Raw genomic sequence first — 24,798 nt, 5'->3', positions numbered from 1 at the left:
CTTTATTCACTTATGAGCCCAGACCTTCAATTAGATTTTCTTCAGGGATCTTGCAGTATCTTACTAGATTGAGCTTTGCCTGACGTTCTTCTTTGTAAAATTAGATTTAATATTGACCTTAAAAATAATAATATCCTGCTTTGCCAAAAAGATGTTCTTACCGAATTGGAGGATCTGAAGGCAATAATAAACAATTAAAATTATGAATTTCCCTTTAAATATTACTGTCACAAACATTCAAAGGCACCCCACTTTCTCTAATCATATGGGCTAGACTGTGCCTTTCCCTCTTTTTCCTCATCTAGTAGGGAGATTTTGGTTAAGGACTTTGTATGTTCATTAACTTCAAAAATATTCAGATTCCATCTGGGATGAGGAATGATTCAGCTGTTTATTTTATTTTATATTTTATTTTATTGTTTGAATGCATTTAATGAATGCATAAACAATTACAAATATGTTAATGGTAGAAAAGAGCCCAAATAGTCAGGGCATGTGTCAAGCTAATCTTTTTTTATGGGGGTATTTGAGGAAGGAGATCTTACTTAAAAGGTTCCATTGGGTGTTACTGATTTTGTTTATATGTTTAATTGTGCTTTTAAAACAACTGTCAAAGATGCCTAGGGCTTAGGATAAGCTCATTTGGCCTGTATTATAAATCTAAATTAAAAAAACAAAACAACTGGAGATAAATGTAGAAATATAGCCTTCATAAAATCTCCATGCAGTTCTCAGGTTAAAAGGAAGTGTATCATGAAAGCACAATAAGTAAGCAAGAAGTACTATAGCTCCACATAATTTAGTTATTACAGCAAATAAAACTATACAATAATCTATATTAAAAGAAAAGTACTGACTATAATCAACCTGTAACATTACAGTTTATCCTACATAAAACAAACATCCTAAGCAAAGTTAAAGCAAGGACAGTATTCATAGAATATCAGGGTTGGAAGGGACCTCAGGAGGAGGTCCAAAGCAGGACCAATCCCCAATTAAATCATCCCAGCCAGGGCTTTGTCAAGCCTGACCTCAGGTTAAAATTCAGGTTAAAAGCACTGAACAAGAAGTTTTCAGAAATTCGTTATCCAACTCAAATTAATTTTATGTTTCTTCTGTCTAATTTCAAGTACTCAAGACATGCTTAGCATCATTGCAGTTGTACACAATAAACTTCTGATCATTAGAATGAATTTGTGATGTGGCAGGGAGCAAACATTTATGAACACTAATAACTGAAAAATACCATTAAAGTAAATATTTTCTGCTGCGCTTGAATAGACTTGCTATATTCATGAATACATGTATGCACTTGGTTTGATAAAACAGGTCATGTTTTCAAAATTGAATATGTAAGCTTGTCCTTATCCTCAGAGGAGAAGACAGAGAATTATGATTGCCAGAAAGTGTCCATTTTTAAAAAATTTTCTCTGGACTAACTCTCTCATCCTTTGTTTGGTGCTAGAAGACTTTTGTCCAATGATGTATAAAAATGGTTAACATTTCTTTTTATCTCTGTATAGTATTAGACAGCGATTTGAAAAAATTCCATCTGTCTAAAAAAGACAATTTAAACAGCAACAAATTCTTTCTTTTTCAGATTTTCTGAAAGAAAGGGTACTCAGAAGATTTTAATAGACTCTTGTGCTTGATTAAGGCAGATTTGTCAGATGAAAAAGAGATGCTGGGGAAGCCAGCAACAATCACCAAGTCTGTCACATGTAGTCTATCTACCCATCATAAATTCCTGCTGATGATGGTCCCATAATCCTGTAAACACAGGATTAAAGCTCTATTTAACTTTTATACCTCAACAACCCCTTTCACCTCAAATCTCCATAGAACAATCTGCATTTCACTTACGGTAGAAGGGTGAGTTATTAAAAGAACAGAGGTCTGATTTTTCCCTGGTTATTCTGAATAACTGACATTTTTGAGTGGGAAAAGATAACCAACAAAATATACTATTATAAAATGTTTGCTGCATTTAAAGTGGAGCTGGATCTTGTTATTGATTATCCTAAAACCTTCTGGTTTAGGAAAAAGTTAATTCGGGTCTCAAAGAATACTTTCCTGTGGAATATTTTCCTTTTTATGACTTGCTAATCAGGTACTAGTATTTTGTTAAAGATCTGTTATTTTTAGAGGAGGGTATTGAGGTTTCAACAGCATGGGTTCTGTTCATCCCACAGGTACCAGGAAGTAGCTAAGGATGGAGGGGTCTTTATTGTGCCATGGAGAGATGAAGTCACTCTCAAGGGAAGGTAGGAAGTGTTTCCATTGGTGCCTACCACTAGGGTTTTGTCAGGGGAGGAGGGCTGTAAATTGCAGTTGTGGTAGCCAACAGAGCAAAAATTGTCCAAGGGACAAGCTGACTCAGAATATCCCTGTGTTGCCAACTCTCCCGATTTTGTCACATGCTTATGATATTTGGAATTTTTCTTAGAGCCCCAACTGCCAGAATCACAAGAATGCAGGAGAATCCTAGCTTTCATTATATAAAATTTAAGTTTCTAGTTGTATGGTTGTGGAGAAAACCTTAAAACAAAGCCAGGAAGCAAATATAAAGAACCAAATATCTTTTTAAAATTATGATTTTTAAACCAATGTTATGAGGTTTGAGACCTGACTCATGATATTTGAGTGCTTGGAGGTTTTCTGTAAATTGGGATTGGGAATTTTTTGACAAAATGTTCTTTTGTTGGACAGTGCTGATTCAAAAACAAAAACGTCTCATGGAAATGTAACAGTTTTAATTAAAATTTAGTTAGGAAGGGTTTCAGTTCCAGGACAGAATTTCAGGTCAGAGACAGAGAGAGAGAACGCCAAAAAAAGCCAACAGTGCAGCGCTTCAGTCACTCAACTGGGATGCCAGATAGAGCAGGGACTTAAACTGGGGTCTCTCACTTTCCAGGTGAGTGCCCTAGCCACTGGGATGCTGGCTATTCTGGGGGTGGGCTTGCCAGTCTGACTGTTTTTTCTACACAAAAATTCAAAAGGTCTCAGTTTTGTTCCAATATATAATGAAAATAAATGTCAGAATCTTATACAGCAGGTTAGACTAGATGATCACAGTGGACCCTTCTAGCATTGGAATTTATTATTTATTTTTATTAAATGGAATTCTTGTTTTCTTGCCAGACCTAATTTTCAGTACTGATTTCTGTCACCCATACTACTAATGACCCTCGCCAGCACCATACAGTTCTGCCGGCCTTCATCTGTACTGGCTAGCTGCAGGCCCTTCCATTTGAGGGGGAAGGTTTTGGGCTCTTCCATTGGGAGAGGGCCTGCACTTTACATCTGCTTACAATCAAAGGTTGAATCTAGCCCTGTCTGTAGGTGTATAAGGCTTCTTTTTAAATATATCAAGAAATAGAAAGATACTGATAGACAGGTGTAGTAAACTGTGTGACAGTGAGAGAAAACACCTGCATCCTTATAATAAAATGTACGTTTGTCTGGCTGACCGTCAAGGTTATTTCTCGGGCTGCACTATTCCAGACTGTGCCATACACTAAGTCAAAAGCTCATCACCTACAGTTATAAAAAGCAATTTTTTTGTTTCAGATCAACTAGTGACGAAATGGCCCTGTTAACAATTCATGTAAACTCACCAAAGCATGAGTTTCCTTAGCAAAGACATAAATTACATGCCATTAATGTTCAGAAAGTGGCATTTGACTGAATCTTTCATTCCATTACAACTGTTGGTGCAAACGGACAGAATTTCATTTTCTTACTATTGCTATGAGTTGAGAACAACAAATTCTTAAATTAGTTCTGAAGTAGAAAAATATAAGAAAACATTGGACATGTAAATGTATCAATATTGCATCCTGTAATATTGTATGATGGACATTCAGTTACAGTAGTTATGATACTTTTGAGTGATAGGGTGATGTGCAACCTCAAAACTAATAGTGTTCCAAATACTGTTGTGCTTTTAAATCTTGGAGTTGTTTGACTCATGCCATTTTTCCTTTAGAATTCAGTATATTTTTATTAATATAGACAGTTTGTTATATTATAGTTATATTCCCACAGTCCAATACACTTAACTAAACCAAAATGTATTTTTAAGATATGCACTTCTATAAAAGCTAGTCATGTGAAAGACAGTTTAAACCACAAAAGATCTTAAAATTATGTACATCAGCAGAGGCAGATATACGTCTAAAACAAAATAAGCTTATAAAAATGAGTTCTATAATACTCAACTACAGTAGGTCTTTACAATGAGCACTTCCAATTAATAGGAAATATAGATCATTTATCAGGAAGATTTTCCCAATATATTTACATTTCCAAGTATTGTTCTCTTTTTGGTCAGTACAAAGTAAAACAATTTTTAGTTTAACTGAAAGTGTTCCTGATGTAAGAATGTGTGTCTGAAATTATTTAAAATTATACTATGAGCTCAAGCAGGGTGGTGGTGGTAGTCTGTTAAAACTTAAAATACAATACACTGTTTGAGTTATATGGTTAAACTAAACTGTCAGTATCAGGTACTTCGATATAATATGGTCGGAATAGGTGCAAGACAAAAACAATTGCATGTTAAGTATACTTTCGAGATAGGGTAGCAGCTGTACTTATTAAGAATGGGTTCAACTTTTTACTTAAAGCAAGGATTCAACCTCTTTGTTTTGTATGAAAAATATAGTGTAATTTACAGCTCAATCCATGAGTAAAGATTCAGTTCCCTAGGGATTTTCAACTGAATCATTATTTAGTTTATGAGTTAATTGAAACCAATTTAAAAATGGGACCTTTAATAAATGTCCTGTATCTGACATTTTTTTTTTTACTCCATTTACTAACAAGTGTCTGGCTTCCTATATTTCAAACTTTTCATATTATTACAACTCATGGTCAGCTATCAAATGTACATTTGAATGAATTAGGCTGTGATAAAGAAAGTTATTAATGATTGTTTGTTCATATCTTTTCTATTATATTAACAACATTCTCCTATTCTAAATGTCTTCATAGTATAATGTGAAACCTTAATCACAGCCTGAGGAACATAAGCAAATATTTAGAACTGATGTGTGTTTATGGGGGAAGCATGAACTCATAATTGGGGTCTTGCAACGGAGATTAATGTGCTGCCTGTAGTGTGATTTCTTATCAGCTAGAAGCAGAAGGAAGTTCCCTGTGATAACACAGAGTCTGTCACTATCAGTGTAAATGTGCTCTGCGGGCTTTGGTGTACAGTTAAGAAGCATCCTATAATTGGCATTTCCCTGCTTCTTAGGTTTTGCTTTGGGAGGGAGGGCGATCTCACACTTAACCAACCTCAATCCCTTTTAAATAAAGATAGTGTTTATGGAATAACATTATATATAACAAACCTCTCTACAGTATATTTAAAACAGAATAAAGTATTACTCTATTGCAATAGTAGAAATAAGAAATTTGCCTTCCCTTCACCATCTTTACTGAGGCAAATTTATAATTTCTAATTCAATTTATTTTCCCTTACCCTGCTTCCCCAATATGAACTTTAGGTTATTCCAATGCAAACAGAAATTGTAAACCTTAAATGTATTTTACACACATATAATATCAATGCTTCATGCAATTATGTAAAAAGAATCTAGACTTATTAAAACCAAAATCCAGGAAAAGCTAATATATTTTAATCATAGTGGTAGGATTGTGTCAGATCACTTGTAGAGTTGCATGAAAATTGTCAGACACAGGTTTGCCCTTTCACAGTCAAACTTCCCCCCTCCCCAGTCAAACGTAGATGTTGCATCACTTTTTTGTTGGGAAAAAAATTTCAGTACAAATATTGCCAATTTCTACTCTGTTAAAATTATATGAAACATTACCAAGCTACATTCTGTCTTCTCATGAAAACCTTTCCAAGTACAAAACTGATATCTTGCTCAATTGATTTAGTACCCAATGTCTCTCCTTTCCCTAGCTTCATAAGAAATTTATTTGTTCTCTTACCTAAAAGTTCATTCTCTTCAATTGATCCAATGGAAAAATTAGCTGGACTGACTGAAGGACTGGAAGTAAAGCTTGCATATCCAATGGATGAGTTGATTTCAAAATAATCGTGGCTGTGATTTAGTCGGTGAAATTCCAGAGAAGATACTATTGATGTTCTCTGTTTGGGCTGAAAAAGTAGAGTTCAAAGTGTAACTAACACCAGACATTAGATGATTTCCCCCATCTTCATTATTTGACATTCACCCCACATAATTGGAGTTCATCTCTTTCTAAAAAATTTATTTAGCCAAAAACAAGACAAGGTGTGGTGACTTAGATCTAACTTTTTCTCCAAAATCTGAACAGTAGTTTTGCATACTTGTCACCTTAATTACAGAATCATTTTTGCTTAGGAAGATAACATGCTTCTACAGGTTTACCTATATTAATTGTAATCCTTTTTTAAAACACGGAAGTGCACTCCTTTCAGCAGCTAGATAGCTGGCTCTGAGCTTTTGCTCCACTCAACAATATATCTTACAAAACATTTAGATCTATCTCACGGATGGTCTAGAAAGTAACAAACCAGTAATAATAGGTAATAAATTCCACTGCGCATGGTCAGGCAGCCCCCTGATGTTTATTCATACAGGCAAGGCTCTTAAATTTGACTGCAGGCAAGGCTGAGCTTAATTAATCAAAGACTCTCAAAGATCTAAAAGCTTATTTAGAACTAAAGGGACAATGTCATCTTAAAAGCCATATATTGGAAACACTCATTCCTTCACCTATTTGCATAATACTCTATATTATTAAAACTGAAAGTACAAAAATGGAGGTGGAGCTTTGGTTAGCCTCTCAACATGCCAGGGTAGCACAGCATATGTAGAGATCATCTGAAGAAAAGAATCTGCTCCCGGTGAGGGCCGGTAGCAGATGATTACCCTAGGAGCAATGGCTCTTCTTGAGGCCATGTAGCTACTCAGACCCCTTACTCAGCACAAAATGCTAAAGTACAATTAGCCCAATGAAGTAATTTTCACTTTTGTTTATGGCCCATTTCATTTTGAGGTTATTAATGTTGAAATGTTTATATTACAAATACAGAAAACAATGTATTTTGCTAAAAAGCAACTGTTTCCATTGGAATGTTAAAAAAAAATTTTTTGAAACGTAATTTGGCTCAGGTTTTGTAAAAGATTTCTTGTTCAATTGCAAAATTTTGGGCATAATATAAATTGACTGTGTCCTGTTAAAACTGAAAAAGTTGTGTAGGTTAAGGATAGGCACGCAGCTGCAACTAGTTTGCAGTCTATGGAGGGGAATTAACTTCTTTAATAATCCAAAAAATAATGTATGGCTTGCAAGGCTCCTTCCTAGGGCTAGTAATTGCTGTGAAGATTTTCATGAAGGCAGACAGACTCCCGCATCAAATAGCTTTAAATAAGAGGTACTGGTATGGGTCTTAGCCAAACTACTGATCTGAACAAAAATGCAACAAAAGTGCACCATTTATTTTTGCTAAAATGCAATTCAGCAGTGACATAATTATGTTTAAAAGGGATATGTTGCAAGAAGGTTTCTTATTTGGGGGCCTTGCAGTAGGTCAGTTTCTTCTGTTGAGAGAAGCTGATGTCATGGAGTTATGTCTGGTATAACTGGTTTATTCACACAAAATACAGGACTCTAGTTACTCTTAAACTGAGACAGGCCCAACCTCACTTAGGCAGCTCTGGAATCGCCAACTCGGTCACCCTGAGCAGCCACCTCCATCTTTGTTCTTCCAGGCCTCTAGTCATCCTCCTAGCTGCCATGGAACCTTCCCCTCGTGGCTGTCCTATATCAGTTGCCAGTCAGAACAGCAGCAGCAGATTCACCACACTGCCACCAGCTGGCCTATTACTGTTCATCTGATTTACCACGTTAGTCTAGAATGACATACACTACAGTGGCTTTTCTTTGAAAATTTCTGCGCAAACCTCATGCACAAATCTTTGAAAAAGGTATTCCATTCATTTCAAAAGGATGGATGCATGCACTTGAGTGTTTTGCACAAGTAAGTCTCCAGGACTTATCTGATAAGAAGTGATCTCTTGTTGATCCTAGGATTTGTCCTCCTCCTAAATTCCCCCCACACTGATACTAAGGGGCCATAATCATTAATCCCAATTGGCAAAGGGGAGAGAGGGATATTACAGTAGGCCAGAAGGGTTCCCTTTTGGTCACATGTTACACAACTGTTGGAGCAGGGCTGCATGGCAGGGAACCACACGTGATGCTTTCCTGGTTTTAGGGAACGCTTTATGCGGCTTTAAATGACCAATAATAAGTCTGATTACTTTCATAAGGCAGCCTAACCTGCAGATGGATAGTAGCTACAGCCTCAGTAGTCTGTATGTAGGTGCTTTCACCCTACTGTGGCAAAGGTGCCTGAGCACTTAGATCTAAGCGAGGAGTCTTTTAGTACAACTATGCAAAGGACTGATTTTTGGAACTCCTTCAATATTCCTGTGCATGCAGAACATTGGGATTGCAAATTCACCTAACATACGAACAGATGGGTAAGCAGATAACCTTCCTACTCTGCTTTGAATATAGTCTACACGCACACAGAGCTCAAGTTTACCCTCTTCCTGGGCTTTGACATTATTATTTAAATCAACAAAACAAAAACTTAACAAGATTTGTTTCTAATCCTAGGGTTCTTCTACAGAAACTTCTCTAGCTCAGCCTTTAGTTCCCTTTTCCCTAGAGGGGCAGGCAGTCTAATTCTGTTATATTCAGATTGGAGCTAACAAGAACCACCTGCCAGCATGCAGCAATTAGTATAGTTATGCATGGTTCTAGCACCTGAACATTAGTGGCACAATAGAGGATTCTTATCCCTGGTCCTAGAAAATGTCAAGCTATTACAATCTGCTAATAGTTCATTAATATATGCTAGTTGCGGCTAGAAGCACAAATCTACCTAGTACAAAATTAAGTCAGAGCAGAAGTACCGAGAATGAACACTCACAGGGTAGCCTTATCTGCTGCAATTAAAAACTGCCAAAATTTCTCTTTATGAGAAAACTGATGGCCTATAAGCTCCTCTGCAGGAGCTTAGGGTCAAAATATTGGCGTCATGAGGCATGGTCTCAGGGGAAAGGCTGAATAACACAGTCCATAGGACTTCCCTGAATTAGTTCCTGTGTGAACTAGAATATATCTTTAAAAAAATATTTTTTTCCATTTATAAATTGCCAGTGGTGGAGAAACAATGAAAGTCGAGACACCCTTTTTCATATGTACAACATCACAACCTTGATAAGACATCAGTCCAAAATGAAGCAATGTCATTGCAAGTCAATTTTCTGTAGCTTTTTGATCCAAAATATTTCACATGCTAAAAAATAGCAACACAGAACAATTACAAATTCAGATATCTAACTTGGTTCTCCCTTCTCAGTTTAGAGCCATCTATAGGTTTATGATCCCTTGGCAGAGGCAAGTATACTAGGCATAATGGTTTCTCCACTCATCTATTTAAATAGCAGTCTCATATTTCCTTACATTATAAAAAGATGTGCATTTTGTAAGCTGAAAAATAAAGAAAAGTGGTAGATTGCACCCCTTGCTATTCAAATACAAAGTAAATAATCATAAAATGAAATTTTTGCTCATGAAAAGTGCTGAATTACCACAGAAGCTAGAGAATACTCCTGTTTACCCAAAGAACAGGTACAACATAGGCAGTGACGGTTTAGGCTTCACACCTGTGCCTTCCCATGAACCTCAATTTTGACCTGGAAGGCTCAACATGCCTGTTTCATTCTCGGCCTGATTACTGATATTAGCAGCAACAAGAGTGCCAGCTGTGTTTTAATTGTACATCTGCTTATCAGGATCTGGACTGAGAGCATCAGTCATCAGATGGCAACAACTTTTAGTCACTACTGAACTGGGTTTGGTTCAAACTAGTAATCTAGAGTTGGAAAGACTTGATTGTCCTATTACCCAGTCTCCCAAGATAACTAGCTCTTCAAACATCAAAATAAATGAACACATAGAAGAAACACTGTCATTTTAATTATCTACATTAATGTTTTCATGGGTATGGCTATTACAATTTCATATCTCAAATTATAAATATGACTAAAATTAAAGATAAAAAAGCAGCAAGTTTCAGCATTCATACTGATAATCTTGATTTTTTTGCCTAATATCTTAATTCAGAGCACCAGGCAGTAATTATACTGTATTTAGCAGCAAATATGTCCCAAGGAGCTACAACAGAAACCTCATAACGTCATGGGAATTTAAAAAAAATGAAAGAAGGATAAATAAATGTTTGCATTTCTTTAACCATAAATTATTCTCTACTATAAAGGCAATAAACTCAAACTAAATTTATTTAATTTTATTGCTAATCAAAAGATTCCTAGTGACTTCTGTTTCTACTAAAGAGATTCTGAACTAATACAATGTGACCTCCGGCATGCTGCTCATTCAGCTGGTCCACACTTCCTCAGGATGGCCTGACAGTGTGTTAGCATACTTCCTGAGACATCTGAAAATTATTGATACACACAACGATGGCACAGCTGCCATTGTCCCTTTGTGTATTGTTGTGTGCATGGAGTATCCACGGTGCTTTCTGTTCTTGTGCATTCACAGTGCCTCTTCTCTTTGTTATCCTAGCGCCTCTTCCTGACTTCTCTGCTGGATGAGGTAACCAAATGTCAGCAATCAGCTGTGCTGTTCTTCCCTCCTCCCCTGCTTTATCTCAGACCACCACTTTGCTTGACACCAGTGGCTGGGAGTGAAGGAGGGTATGTATGATGCTTCTCTCCTCTTCCTTGGGCCCCAATTGTCATTTCTTAATCTCAGCCAGCGAGCAGCAATGAGTTCTGAGCAGCTCTCCTGCAGCTCTCCCACTGTCAGGAACTCAGCTGCCTCCAGACTCAGTGCCTGGCAACCCAGTGAGCTCAGCTGGGCCCAAAAAATGCTCTCAAACTGACTGTGCTCCCCAGTTGGTCAGAAAAGCCAACAGATCATCATTTAAACCCTGTAGCAACAGCAGCACACTGGCTGCTCTATGTATTCCACGTTTATATCTGTACTCGGCCTGCTTCTTGGCTGGCCCTTGTTCTGATTCTTGCTCGTTCTGCTCCAGCCCTAGTCCCTGCCTATGTCTGAACTCCTGGCTCTGACCACTGGCTTGCCTCCCGGCTATGCCTTTGACTCTTCCTTTTGGTGCTGTTCTGACCACTAAGATAATACAACCTAGTGGTTGGAGCCAGTCTATCTATCCTCCTGTGACACCCACTTTGTTCTGATGCACTAAAGCTGTTGCATTTTTGTGGGTATTGGTTCCTTTTTAAAGGATGGGATTAGTATTAACAGTGGATCTTTAGCCTCTGAGAAAGCGCCATATTCACAAACTGTATATGCACTATATTCACTGAAAAATGTTTATTGAATTATTCATTGAGGCTTTTACATATTCTGTGATCCACTTTTCAACCATTTACCTATAACAGGCCTGATCCTCAAGTATCATAGACTCCAAAGAGTTGAGGATGTTCAGTACTGCACGAGCTTGGGCCCATATACTGTAAATAGAGATCTGAATAACTCTGAATTCCTCTGACTCTTATGTACACACTGAATTAGAAAACTAAAACTACGGGACAGTTCCAGAGAGGCAATTCATCTTCAACAAGAGAAAAGTATCTATTTAGAAACAATATTCTCTAAAAAAATCACTACTAATTGTGAGGATTATTCACATGCTTAAACTTAGATATGTGCTTAAATTCTTTGCTGAACCAAGGGTGGATCAAAGCTTTAATGCACTCAAACAGCTTGTTTTCTTTTTTCATCACTACTGTCTATTGAACAGATGTTTTTATTTTCATATTTGCTTAGCTCTAATTAAAATCATCTAATTGGAATAATGTTTTGTAATGAGTTGTCAAAAGAGAAGGTCTATTACAATGTGCACGATTAATAATATTTTAGTTAATGGTGTTAAGTAGTCACTGAATATCTAAACAAGGATTTCTAAATATTCTGCTCTGGAGATATTATCAGCCATCTCACTAACTATATTATAAAGTATACTTTTATTTCTAAACATGTATGACTCATATACATAATTTTAGAATACTACAGAAGGTTTTTTTTTGTTCTGCTTGCCATCATATGTATATGAATTGTTAGCTTTTTAAATAGACATTAATAGCATACCTGTTATTTCTTTTTTGACTATTTCATAAAGCATCCTTGCTTTCAGTATTACTAGGATAAGGAAGGTTTTGAACTATTCCCAGTAGATTTGGGTAAACACTTTAGGTTTAAAAATAATTCCATATAAACAAATACAAGTGTCTGAGAATCAGGAACTAAGGCTATGTCTACAGCAATTAAACACCCATGACTGGCCTGGGTCAGCTGACTCGGGCTCGCCAGGCTTGGGCTGTGGAGCTGTAAAATTGCAGTGCAGATGTTTGGGTTTGGTTTGGAACTTGATCTTTGGGACCTGTGAGGGGGAAGGTCCCAGAGCCCAGGCTCCAGCCTGAGCCTGAATGTGACACTGCAATTTTTAGCCCCGCAAGCCCAAGTCAGCTGAACTGGGCCAGCTGTGGGTCTTTTATTCCAGTGGAGATGTACCCTAAATCCATGCCTAGGCTTTGGGTCTATCGGGCAAGGTGCTAAGTACCTTGACTTTAATGGGAATCTGGGAAGCTCAGCACTTTGCAGGGAGTACTCAGCATCTCACAGAACTTGGCTCTTTCTTTCTCTCTTTCTCTCTTTCTTTCTATATGAAATGCTATATTAATGGGTCTGCTGGCAGTAGAGTATTTCCACACATGTGTAGGGCTGTTCCACTGGATATTTCATAAGATTTTCTTAACTGTCCCCTGCTATTCTGTTATGATTTTTGATCAATCTCTTAAAGGAAGTTGAAATCAGTGGAGATGAGTAATGCTGAGGATGGGATGACCAGCCTGAGGCACCAGAACAGTATCTAACAAATTATGTTCTTTTTTTTTTTTAAAGTGCAAGAAACAAGCAAAAAAAAAATGTAAACACCAGTTTTCTTTGCAGCAGCTTTGCCTGCAAGTAACCCTGACTCAATGTCAGAAAAATAGAAAAAAATCATAGCTATATTATGCATTTACTAGGAATTTCTGAGGTGCTGGGAGACAGTGACATTGATCTTTGTGGTTTATCTGTTAATAAAATTGTGAAACTGGCTGCTAACATCTCAAAAAATCTTTGAGATACAACCCATACTGTTTCAGCTGAAATGTTGGCAGTGTCATTAACTCTACCACAGACTACTTGTGTGACATTAGACAAGTCAATTAATCTCTCTGAGCCTCAGTTTCCAATATGTAAAATAGGGTAAATAATAGTTCCTTTCTTCTACCACATAGCTCTATGGGACTCCAGTTTCAGTTTGGACCTCTCAGCTATACTGTAACACAGATTAATGATGATTGCTGCATCTTAAAAATGACTTACTACATATTGATGGAAAAGCATGTTAAGTCATTTCCCAGCATACCTGGTAATGTTTGTAGTGTCATAAAGCATGATCAAGTCCTTAGGCTTTAGCCCAATTTTTGAGGGAAAATGGTCTTCTGGGATTCTAATGTCTCCTTTGCCTACCCACAGCCATTTTTAAAGACCTTTCTATAGCATGCTTGTGTGAGTGGGGAGGAATCTACCTGTAAAACATTTGGATCCAATTTTCTCCGCAAATGTAAATCAATGCCACTCATTGTGTCAGCCAGAGAGGCTCTACAGTGACTGAAATAATTTGCTCTCTCCTCTGAAGACCTAAACTATCTCCACATTGCTCCTAGACCTGCCAGCTGTGACAGACCATGGCTGGCACTCAGACTTGTTCACCATATGCTGCTAGTGTATGAGATTACCATTCTTTTTAAGACAGTACTTCCAAAATCAGCGGAACACAAGATGTTAAAAAGAATTCTTCTAGGAGGTTATTTGGGAGTTGAGCAATATAAACAACAAGTGTGAGAGGAAGCCAGTTTTAGCCAGTAATATTCAGATGGATAAAAAAAATCTTGCATCTAAATGTGACCTGTCACAAATGCTGAAATTCATTCTGCCATCCCATCCCTCCCCCCCCCCCCCCGACAACCCCCACTTATTAAACACCAGATCACTGACAACAATGTTAAGGAACAATCCTGTTCACATAAAATGAGCATTTATTCACGGAAGATAATGCCTGAGACATTTTTTAAATAGTCCACACTTTGGACATCAAAAACCATAACTGCAGTTAGCCACATGAAACCCACCTTAGCAAGACATGAAGAGAAAAAGTAGTCAATACATTATAATTAATAAATGAAGAATTTTAAAAGGTTTCTCCGAGAGTTCAGAATTGAAATTCATGATTATTGCCCAAGACTCCACAAGTAAATGGCTAGGCCAAGAAAAACAAATTCACAAAAGGAGATGCTGAGATGGTTGAGCCTTACATCTGTGTCTTGAAACGTTATAGAGACATTATTACAAGAGAATGTGGCTCACCTAGGGTATATCTACACGGCAATTAAAAGCCTGCAGCTGGCTAGTGCTGATTCAAGCTCTCAGGGCTCGAGTTGCAGGGCTGTTTAATTGCAGTGTAGACTTCCTGTCTCAGACTGGAATCTGGGCTCTAGGACCCTGCAAGGTGGGAGGGTCCCAGAGCTCCGGCTGTGGCACAAGCCTGGAAGCCTACACTGCACTTAAACCGCTTTGCAGCCCAAGCCCCAAGAGACTGGGAGTCAGCTTGCTTGGGCCAGCCATTGGTATCTAATTGCAGTGTAGACATACCTGTATTCAAATGCTGATTAACAAGTGACTTGCTGTAATCCAGAGTACTTTGTTCTGTGTGCTGACTAATGCACATAAGACTTTACATGTGGGCTTAGTCTCTTTTAGGTTTGTTTTAGACTATGATTTAAAGATATAATCAGTCTAACACCTTCTACAGCTCTAGCGCAGACAAGACAAGATGTACTTTAGTACATGGTAAGTGGTCAAAATAAAGCTCAAAGGACTCTAAAGTTTTAGAAGGTGTAACTTAGATCAAGCTATCTTTCACAATCTAACAACACACCTTTAAATCATAGTCTAAACAGAGCCCCTTTACACCACTCTGCCAGTATCAGAAAGTCTTGAAGTCGGCATAAATGTAATTTACGACCATTTTAAGGGGTTCTTACACTTCCAGAGTAGTGTAAGGGGGGCTCAGTGTAAATGAGAATCAGGTTCAAGAGCTCCTATCACTCTAACAAAACTGAAGTTGAAAATAAAAGAATAAGGGGTTCAAATAAAATCAAGCAGACAAAACGAAAAGCTATGTTATGGCAGTTTTACAAAGGTGTTTCCAAAAGTGGGATTTTGTTCACTTACAGAATCACTCTGATAGTGTTTGGAAACCAGCAATTATGTGCTATGAAACACACAAATATTAAACATTTATATTCAAAACTCTGATGTCACATGGCATTTTATAAAAAATGTTTCCAATCATTCCTTTCAGCACAAAGGGCTGTGAGTAACTCCAGAGTGAGAGGAACACTCCAGAGTGACAACTTGGTGTTTCATAGAAGCATAACTCATGAACAGGAGTTGTACTTCCTTTTCCAGGCTAAAGTTTAGTAATCAAAATAATTCTTGATGGAGTTAGACCATGGCAAAATTTGTCTGAATAAAATGAAGAAAAAAAAAATCACGGATCTCACCTTCACTCAGTCATACGCTGAACTTCAGACCATTTTTCTGTTTGTTCATATGTAACATGATAACTCTGAATCAATTTCAAAGAATGTTCTAGACATCAGTGAGCATAAGCCTATTGATTATGGTGAAAATTGGAAAAGCTTGCTTCTGAGGAAAATCAGGACTTCCACAGCCCCTGGGTCTGCAGGCAGAGGAATCTGTGGGATGCTGTCTTCTGCTGCCTTCACATATCAGAGGCAGCTTCTTAACTTTCTGTGTAGGGAGCCTGTGTGTAGCCTGGAGTCTAACAGTAATAAAAGAGCCTTAAAGGGAAGGTTTTTGGAGGGAATGGAGGACTTGGGAAGGCAGTGGAATATGAAGGAAGCAAGGATCCAGAAGGGATTGGGTGGGTAGTGGCAAAGTGGGGCCCTAGAAGACAGAGGCAGATGTATGCCTTTGCAAAAGGACAAAGCAGCTCTGAGTGCAGGGGCTGCAGGAGCTCAGTAGCCCCAAACAGCCAGAGAATTTTACATTCTAGCACTCGCTGTCCCATCCAGTCACTCCCCTAGTATGTCACTATGCTGGATAGAGAAGAGGAAAAAAGTGGTATAGCAGTTTAGTCCACTTTTGTGCTGGGGCTGTTCCCTGCAGGCTATTTCTGTTCCCCTTAAAACCTCTCTACTCTGTCAGAATGGAGTAAAGGGGCCCTAACAGGGAACAAAATATACCCCTAAAATGAATTAATCTGTGTGTATTATATATTATCATTATTATTTATTTGTATTATGATAGTGCCTAGAGGCCAACCAAGACAGGCACTGTACAGTCAGAGTAACAGTCCCTGCTCAAAAGAGCTTGCAGTCTTAATAGACAAGACAGACAAAGGGCAGGGGAAAGGGAGTAAATATATAACCAGAATTAACAGAGTGATGTTTTGCAAACATCATGTTAGTTCCACAATTTCTTTTTTAAAAATTCTTAGGGTAGGGTTTTGTTGGGAGGAGATTAGCTAAATGGAAAGATAAAGGAAGGGTGGGGGGGACATAGCAGATAGGGATCTAAGGGAGATACGGGAAAGAAAAGGGGAAGGGGAGCTGAGAGCTGTAACAGATCCATCTCCACATATGGTCACAGATGCAGACACATAAATACACACTGACCAATAGGTTACATACTTTCTACTATTGAAGTGTTCTACATAGCAAAAAGGGTGGCTAAATATTATGTTAAAGTTATTTTGACTGTCCATTCTAACAAGAATGGTGAAGTTCTGACCATATCCCCTTTTCTTCTGCAGTAGGATGACAGCAGCGCTGATACCATATACACTGAGAGTGCGTAAATGGGTCTGATTTAAATCCAAACAACTCCTCCCCTGAGTCCCTATGAACACTATTCAAGATGAACTAGCACAAGAACATCACCATTCAATGTTCTGGGTCCATCTGTTGGCAATATCATGATGAAAACAGATTTTTAAATGCTATTTTCAATGAACTACCACACAACAACTTGTTCCAACAGTATTTCCAGTGCCTGTCTGCCTGCCTCCGATTAGAAAAAACAACTAAGAGGGAAGAAGGTACTTCAATAGAACTGTGATGTAGAGGGGGAGAGATAGAGAAAGAGAGAGCCTACAGAAATAGAAAAAGGGGGAGACAATTGGGAAAAGGCAAAAAAGGCCAAGAAGATAATATTCTAGACATAGTACAATCTGGATTCAGGCCAGAACATAGAACTGAAACTGCGATAGTGGCACTAATGGATGATCTCCAGCTGTCAGTGGATGGAGGGCAGACATCCATTCTCAACCTTCCGGACCTATCTGCAGCATTTGACACGGTCAGCCATGTCAACTGCTTCTCATGTGAGAGGCGGCAATGGTGCAGAGTAATGTGTTAATACGGTTTGAGTCATTCCTGGAGGCATGCACCCAATGAGTACTGATGAGAAACTTCACCTCTACCACTAGACCCTCACCATGGAGTCCCACAAGGATCAATTGTCTCTCTAGTCCTTTTCAACATCTATGTGCAGCCACTAGGTGAATTGGTCAGACAACTGAAGTGGCACCAATATGCAGATGACACACAGCTCTACCTGTCTTTCACCACATACAACCACACCTCTACCATCGAGGGACCAATGTTTGGATGGCATCAACTCATTCATGTCTGTGTCACCTCTCAGTTGGACTATAGCAATGTGACGATATACCTTGGCATGAAGTCTTCAGCCTCTCTGGTCTCTCCACAAGTTTCCCATGTACTACTGAATCAAGTTCAAAGTCTAGGTCCTTATTTTCATGGCACTGCATTGCCTGGGCCCAGGTTAGCTAACAAACCACCTAAACCTCTGGGATGAAGACTGTACTCAACAACTTTGCTCTCTGGCACAACAGAGTTCTCTACAATAAGGGCAAAGCTCATCCATGTGGGAGACAGAATCTGCGGGGGAGGAGCTGGTCCCAGCCTGTGGAGTGAATTCTCCAAGAACTAAAAGACAATCACAAACCTCATCACCTTCTACTCAAAATATAAGACATTTCTTTGACCTTGCCTTCTGTAACAGATACATAGCAACATGTGTCTTATAAAAAATTAATACAACCAAAACAAGACACACCACAGCATATGCTTCTCTTCCTGAAGAAAGGATGAGAGAACAAACAAATAACTTGTGACAGATGTTAGTCACGTTGCTTAATGCCCTACTGGAAGATATTTAGGTACTATAGTGTTAAGCAGGTATAAGACCCTTTCGTCTATTCTATACACAGAATTAGAAATATGTGGAAAAGTTTAAAGTTATGTAGACTCAACCATAATATAAGACAAAGTAAAATAAATAATGTCCAAAAGGTATGGAATCAAGAGGACAGAAGTATAGTGAGGGAAAGAGGCCTGGAAAAAGGATAAAAAGAGAACAAAAACTTGGGGGAAAACTAAAGGCAGCCAAATAAAGCACTAGCATTAAACAAAAAAAATATTTGTCATTAATTCTGTAACAAGAAATAGTTGTATAATTATTTTAAGACATTGTACATCTCTCTGACCATATTCCCAGAGGTTTTAATTTCCCCACGTATAACCAAGATCTTTTTGCGGGGTCAGAAAATATTTTGGACGTCTCAGTTTCTCCATTTTTTTAATTATCTACATTTATATATTCAAAAGGTCCTTATTAGAGACAGAGTACATGCATACATACATGTGCGTGCACACACGGTCAACTGTTCACAGAATCAGAAACAATTAACAAGAGAGTTTATTCTGATGACCTACCTGAGGGCGTATAACTTTTACTATATTTTTAAGTGCAGTGTCTGGTGATGGAGGAGAGCAGTCAGGTGTTGGGCCTGTAGAGCTGTTTCTATGGTTACCAGTTCCTGGTGCAGTAATTGCTACCTGAGGTGCATTATCTGTGAATAAAAATAGCATTTTGATGAACCTACTGCATATTCTAGAACAGTATATGTCTTTTAAAATCAGAAAATACTTCTGAAAACAGAGCAATATTTCAACTTTGAAAAATTAACATTGTTGAGCACAGACAGTGAGGAAAATACTGCATATTTATCCTATATTTTTAGTACATATTTTTTTCCATTTAAGCTGGTATATATCACCCCCTATGGTACCTAAATATTAGTGCACACAAAATGAAAAAATATTGTTTAATTCATTTTTCTGAATTACTCATCACAGTTCCTAATACTGCTTTTACACTCAGAATAATCTAAGGCTAAATATCAACTGCCGGTCTTTTCAGTCAGCTTTGCTGTAATAAGACCATCAAGGCACCAATTCAGTAAAGTACTTAAACATGTGCCTAATTTAAAGCATTTGTGCAGTCCCACATGAGTCAGTGTAACTACTCACATGCTTAAAATTAAGTACATGATTAAGTGCTATGTTGGACTGAGGCCCATATGCTCCTGTGGGTTAGGGTATATTACTGTTACAGACACACCACTGAAAATATACACATCAAAGTATGAATCCTGTTAGAGGAGTAGGGGAGAGATGTAATAACACATTTCTAGGAAGATAAATACATATACGGCCTGATTCTTAATTACACTAAAGCACCTTTACCTTGCTCTGGCCTTAAAGTGAATGTAAACGTAATTTACCCCTACTTAAAATCTGCTTTACAGGTCCAGAGCAGTGAAAAGCAATCTTCAGGCCTACAATATATGTAAAACCTGTGCACTCTCTAGGGTCTGATTCCTCACTTCCACAGTTTACACCACTGTAGTCATGCAAGGGGCCTTGAAGTGAGCAAAAACATAGTATTCCCACCTAAAATCTTCTTTACACTGCCAGAGCAGCATAAATTGGAAGTAGTGTAGATAAGAATCAGGTCCTTTTGTGTTTATTGGAATACCTTATATTCTTAAAAAGAAAAGGAGTACTTGTGGTACCTTAGAGACTAACCAATTTATTGCAATGCATCCGATGAAGTGAGCTGTAGCTCACGAAAGCTTATGTTCAAATAAATTGGTTAGTCTCTAAGGTTCCACAAGTACTCCTTTTCTTTTTGCGAATACAGACTAACACGGCTGCTACTCTGAAACCTTATATTCTTAGATACTAAATTCTACAATGTATTTCGATTATGCAAGCACCCTGAAAAAACCCAACAGCTCAACATTTCAGACCCTCTGTCCTTTCTCAAGGGAATAAAGCATCAGATATGTAGCTGTTTCTTATAAACAATGTCCTTATTGTGAACAGCTTTTTATTTTCACTGTATGACCCACCATCAGATGACCAGTAATGATGCACCACATGGGTTTTCTCCATCAAAGAGAGAGAATCATTACCAATTCAACTATAGCAAAGATATTTTCTAGTTTAAGTATATGGTATGCAGTTTCATTAATAATAAAAAGCCTTGAATTAATTTTATTTTGTAATATAAATTATTGCATAATTATAATGCTCTAATTTATTTTCCCTTTCTGTTTGTTGGGAATAGGACCAAAGAAAATATTTTTAGGTAGTTTTTTTTTTATGAAAGCCCTAACTGTAAATACATTCAAACTAATATAAATTTCAGTGCAGCAATTCAAGATAAAAGGAAGCAATTTACCCTTGAAACAGTAGGGCCAGACTCTGCTGCATCCAGTGGAAAGTGAGCTGGCAGCCAGAGACTAAACTGACAGTGAGCCAGTTACTGATGTCTGATTCTCTGCCAGTTCCAGGAAAAGTTATAGTAGTCTAGGGGCTGTTCTAGCATGCACCTGCTGCCAATGGTCCCCAAGCATGCATTCGAGTAATCTCCAGTGGATAATCCATGCGCCAGTCACGTTCTCTCCTACCCCTAACACACCAGCTTTCACAAGTAGGGTGTCATAGAAGCCATTTCTGATCAGTGCCCACTATGAACTCCCTCATGTTAGGGGTTTGTGGTCATTTTTTGCTCCTTTTGTGACACATGAGCAGAACAAACGAAGAGAAGCAGAGCTGAAAATATGCCCCATAAGATATTTTCTGACATTAAAAATAATAACCAAAATTATTAAAAAATAATTCTAAAACTAGAGCATATATAAACATACACCCAGACAGATCAAACAAATATCTTTGTTGTTGTTGCTGATTTACATTCCGGGCAGTCCTATTAATTTCACTGAGTTGTTGCACCGGGGTGCATGTTAGCACAGAATTTAGCCATATGATGTGATTCAGAAATTAAGAAGAGAAAGGACCATTATGATCTAATCCACCTTCTCCATAACACATACCATAGACTCATCCACTAATTTCTGCATCAAGTCCATAACTTCTGTTTGATTTAGCATTCTTTTAGAAAGCTTCAGCATCTTACCACCTGATCTAGTTATGTCTTTTTCTAATACATTAAAGCGCCATCTACCCTCAGAAATCTCTTGCCCACTTAAGTATTTGTAGACCATAACCAAATAACCTCTTAACCTTCTCTTGGAAAAAAATAAATAGATTGAGCTTCTTAAGTCTCTCACTATGAGGCACATTTTCCATGTCTCAGATTATTCTTGCAACTTTTTTCTGAACTCTTTCTAATTTTTCTACATCCTTTCTGAAGCGTGGATACCAGAACTGGACATGGTGTTCCAGTAATGGTCTTGTTAACGCCATATATAGGGGTAATGCTACTTTCCTACTCCTCCTTGATATTCCCAGGTTTGAGTACCAAAGGATTACATTTGCCCTCTAAACTACAGAATTACACTAGGGGGCTCATATTCAGTTGGTTACCTACCATTATCCCTAAATCCTTTTCAGTGTCACTGCATTCCAGGGTACTGTCTCCACTCAAGTAATTATGACCTACATTCTTTGCTCCTACATATACAACTTGCACTTGGCTGTGGTAAAAAGCATGTTGTTCAAATAAACCCACTTTACCAGCCAGTCCAGATCTATATGTATAACTGAGCTCTCTCCATCATTATGTGGGAATTTTTCCAGGAATTATTTCAGAGTTTCTTCCAGACCATTGATACAAATATTGAACAGGACCAAGAACAAATCCCTGTGGAACCCAATTAGAAACTCTCCCACAGGATGATTATTCCACTTTTACAATTACTTTGAGATCTGTCAGTTAACCAGTTTTAAATCCACTTAATCTGGATTACCTTGATTTTTGAATACTGCTTTTTTTAAAGCAGAATGTCAGGAAGGACAGTCAAATGCCTCTGCGACGCTAAGTGTTATACAGAAGTGTAAATGTATTATGTTAACACAGTTACCGTATAACCTCAGTTTGTTCTATGTAACAGCAGAAAGGTGGGGACACTAATCTTCTCTGCTCCTTAGTTCACAGTTTTGAGACATAATTAATATGGTCATCCAGGTATCTTGTTCATGTAAAAAAATAGTTTAGTTCTTGGTATACACTAACGTGTCTCTAACAAAGTAAACATATAAGAATTAACACTATAACTAATCTTTTCATAAAACAAGAAGGTTGGGAGTTAATTTCTTCATCCGTACCTTTCATTTACACGATTGCAAGATAAATACCCAAAGCGATTCAAATTGTTGCAACATCCGTTTAAATACACAGTGACCTTTAGATAAAATAAAACTTGGATTATGTGGTGTATTTAATTAAATGCCCTTCTAATAGTGTTTAATATTTAGCTGGATGTTTCTTCGGCTGCCAAAATGGATGCCTACAGTTGGGCTTCTATATTCATATTAAGGTACCTAAATAAATTGCGCTTGATTTTCAAAAGTACCGAGTACCCATCAGCTCTCATATTCTTGAGCAATTTAGGAGCAGAGATATAGGCACTCAGTCTTTTGAAAATCTTGGCCACTATCTCCAAAGGTCTAACTGAAGATGGAACTTACTTATTATTACTAGTATGATAAACAATATGAGAAATATTTGACCCTTTTCTAGAGTTTATAGGCTACCAGGAGACCAACAGGAAATAAAAGTCATGGAAGGGAATGAAGGTCTCATTCATGCTAGTGGTGGCTGCTTAATGTTTATACATACTAGGGTTGCTTATATCTAGGAAAATGTACAGTTTCCCCCCCAAAATTATAAAAAGCAGAATGACAAAAATCAGAAATAGCTTGCCTTCTTTATTACAGCTGCAAACTATGTTGTTCTCCCTTGCTATGTAAATGTACTGTTACATATGAAAAGGAAACATCAATAAATTAATGGTTTAATTAGAATTATAAAGAAATCAGGCAAGTGGAAACCAGACCTTACAATATCAATTAAAATATGAATTCACTGATGCCTGTGTCCTTTAATGTGCTACAATATTAGAAGAAAGCAAACTTATCGTATGAACAGTAGTACACAAAGTATCAATGTAATTTATACAGCAGCAGTTTTTTATTTTCCTGTACGTGGGGGAACAACTGTACATTGAAAATCTCCTGACCCGGAAGGTCATTCTCATCTTTGCCAAGTATTTTAAGATAACCAAATGATAGACAGCATTGCACTCATATAGTGCCTATTTATTATATTGTTAATTATTATTAAGCAGGCAATAAGTATGCCAGTACCAAGCAGAAAACTAGGCCCTTTCTAAAACACAATGCTGCACTTGAGTATTCCTGAATATACCGTTTAAAAAAATGCCTAACCAATTCAGTAAATTTTTGACAAACAACATTGCTAAAATCAGACACTTTCCTCAGCTTTCTACTGATGTTTTTAAATAGAGCATCTTGGGGCCAGATAAACTGGTGTGCTGCTTTGGTGACACAAATCAGATGTAAATACGGTTTAGCTGGTAGCAGGTTTCCAGCTGTTTTGTGTCACACTGTCTCTGGAGTTGTGTAAAACAGCTAGAGTATATTGGTGAATCTGACCATATATAGTTTGTCAACATTCAAATCTCTTCTGAATTTTAGATTTAGAAATTAAACATTCCTGAAACTCAGCATGTTGCAGAACAAAGGCAGTCATAACATTTTTAAAAAATTAAAAATAAGAAAATAACCACACTAGCTCTGAAAAGATTTTATCATAAACTTTCATCTTAATGATTTTCAACAGAATTATCTGTACAGTGCTATAGGAAATTACCACTATTTTATGAAGTCATTGGCAAAGCACAGCGAATGCTAAAATGAAACCACTCCCTTCAATAATGAAGGCTTCCATAGACATCCATGAATTGCGCATTCATCTATGAAGGAAAAATGAGTAAAATGATGACTTTAGTGCACCAGTGATTAAAAAGAACAGGATTCTGCACTCAAACATAGCTGTGTTTAAAAATTTGTTTTACCTGAAAAAAAAAAAAAAAAAGTGGGAGTCCCATACAACTTGGGCTTGATTTATCCCTTGGGATCCATTAGGCAAGCCAGACTGCTGTTTCCAGCAATAGTAAACACCCTGGAATGGAGGCACAGTGGCCCAAGTCACTGAAGATGCTGGAGCCAGCAAGCACAAGCGCAAAACTGGGCAGAGCAGTTCCCAAACTTGTAGAAGTTTCACTAATTCAGTACTTCCTCCAGGCAGACTCCACCTGTGTGGGGCTTCAGATGTAAAAGCTGTCCTTCCTTAGCAGAACCTCATAGGTGAATCCTCACCCCCCACTAATGCATAGCTACCCCCAGGGTACAAAACTCAGAATTAAAGACCGGGACA

General features: G+C 37.7%; 1 protein-coding gene across 6 annotated transcripts in view; it reads right to left on the bottom strand.

Annotated features, from left to right (window-relative positions):
- The window catches only part of ANKS1B (ankyrin repeat and sterile alpha motif domain containing 1B), a 754,695-nt gene that overhangs the window by 457,069 nt on the left and 272,828 nt on the right, over window positions 1-24,798 (bottom strand). For 5 of the 6 annotated variants that reach the window (XM_077807665.1, XM_077807666.1, XM_077807669.1 and 2 more), the window contains exons 11-12: window positions 18,963-19,099; window positions 5,965-6,133 (exon numbers count right to left, since the gene is read on the bottom strand). In XM_077807665.1, coding sequence (XP_077663791.1) covers window positions 5,965-6,133; window positions 18,963-19,099 — 306 coding nt within the window. The remainder of the gene's footprint in view (window positions 1-5,964; window positions 6,134-18,962; window positions 19,100-24,798) is intronic. The other variant, XM_077807668.1, reaches the window with a different exon arrangement.

Source organism: Eretmochelys imbricata, chromosome 1 (assembly GCF_965152235.1).
Source record: "Eretmochelys imbricata isolate rEreImb1 chromosome 1, rEreImb1.hap1, whole genome shotgun sequence".
Taxonomy (NCBI): domain Eukaryota; kingdom Metazoa; phylum Chordata; order Testudines; family Cheloniidae; genus Eretmochelys; species Eretmochelys imbricata.
Note: the sequence above shows the minus strand (reverse complement) of the source record. Positions and strands in the feature narration are given on the sequence as shown.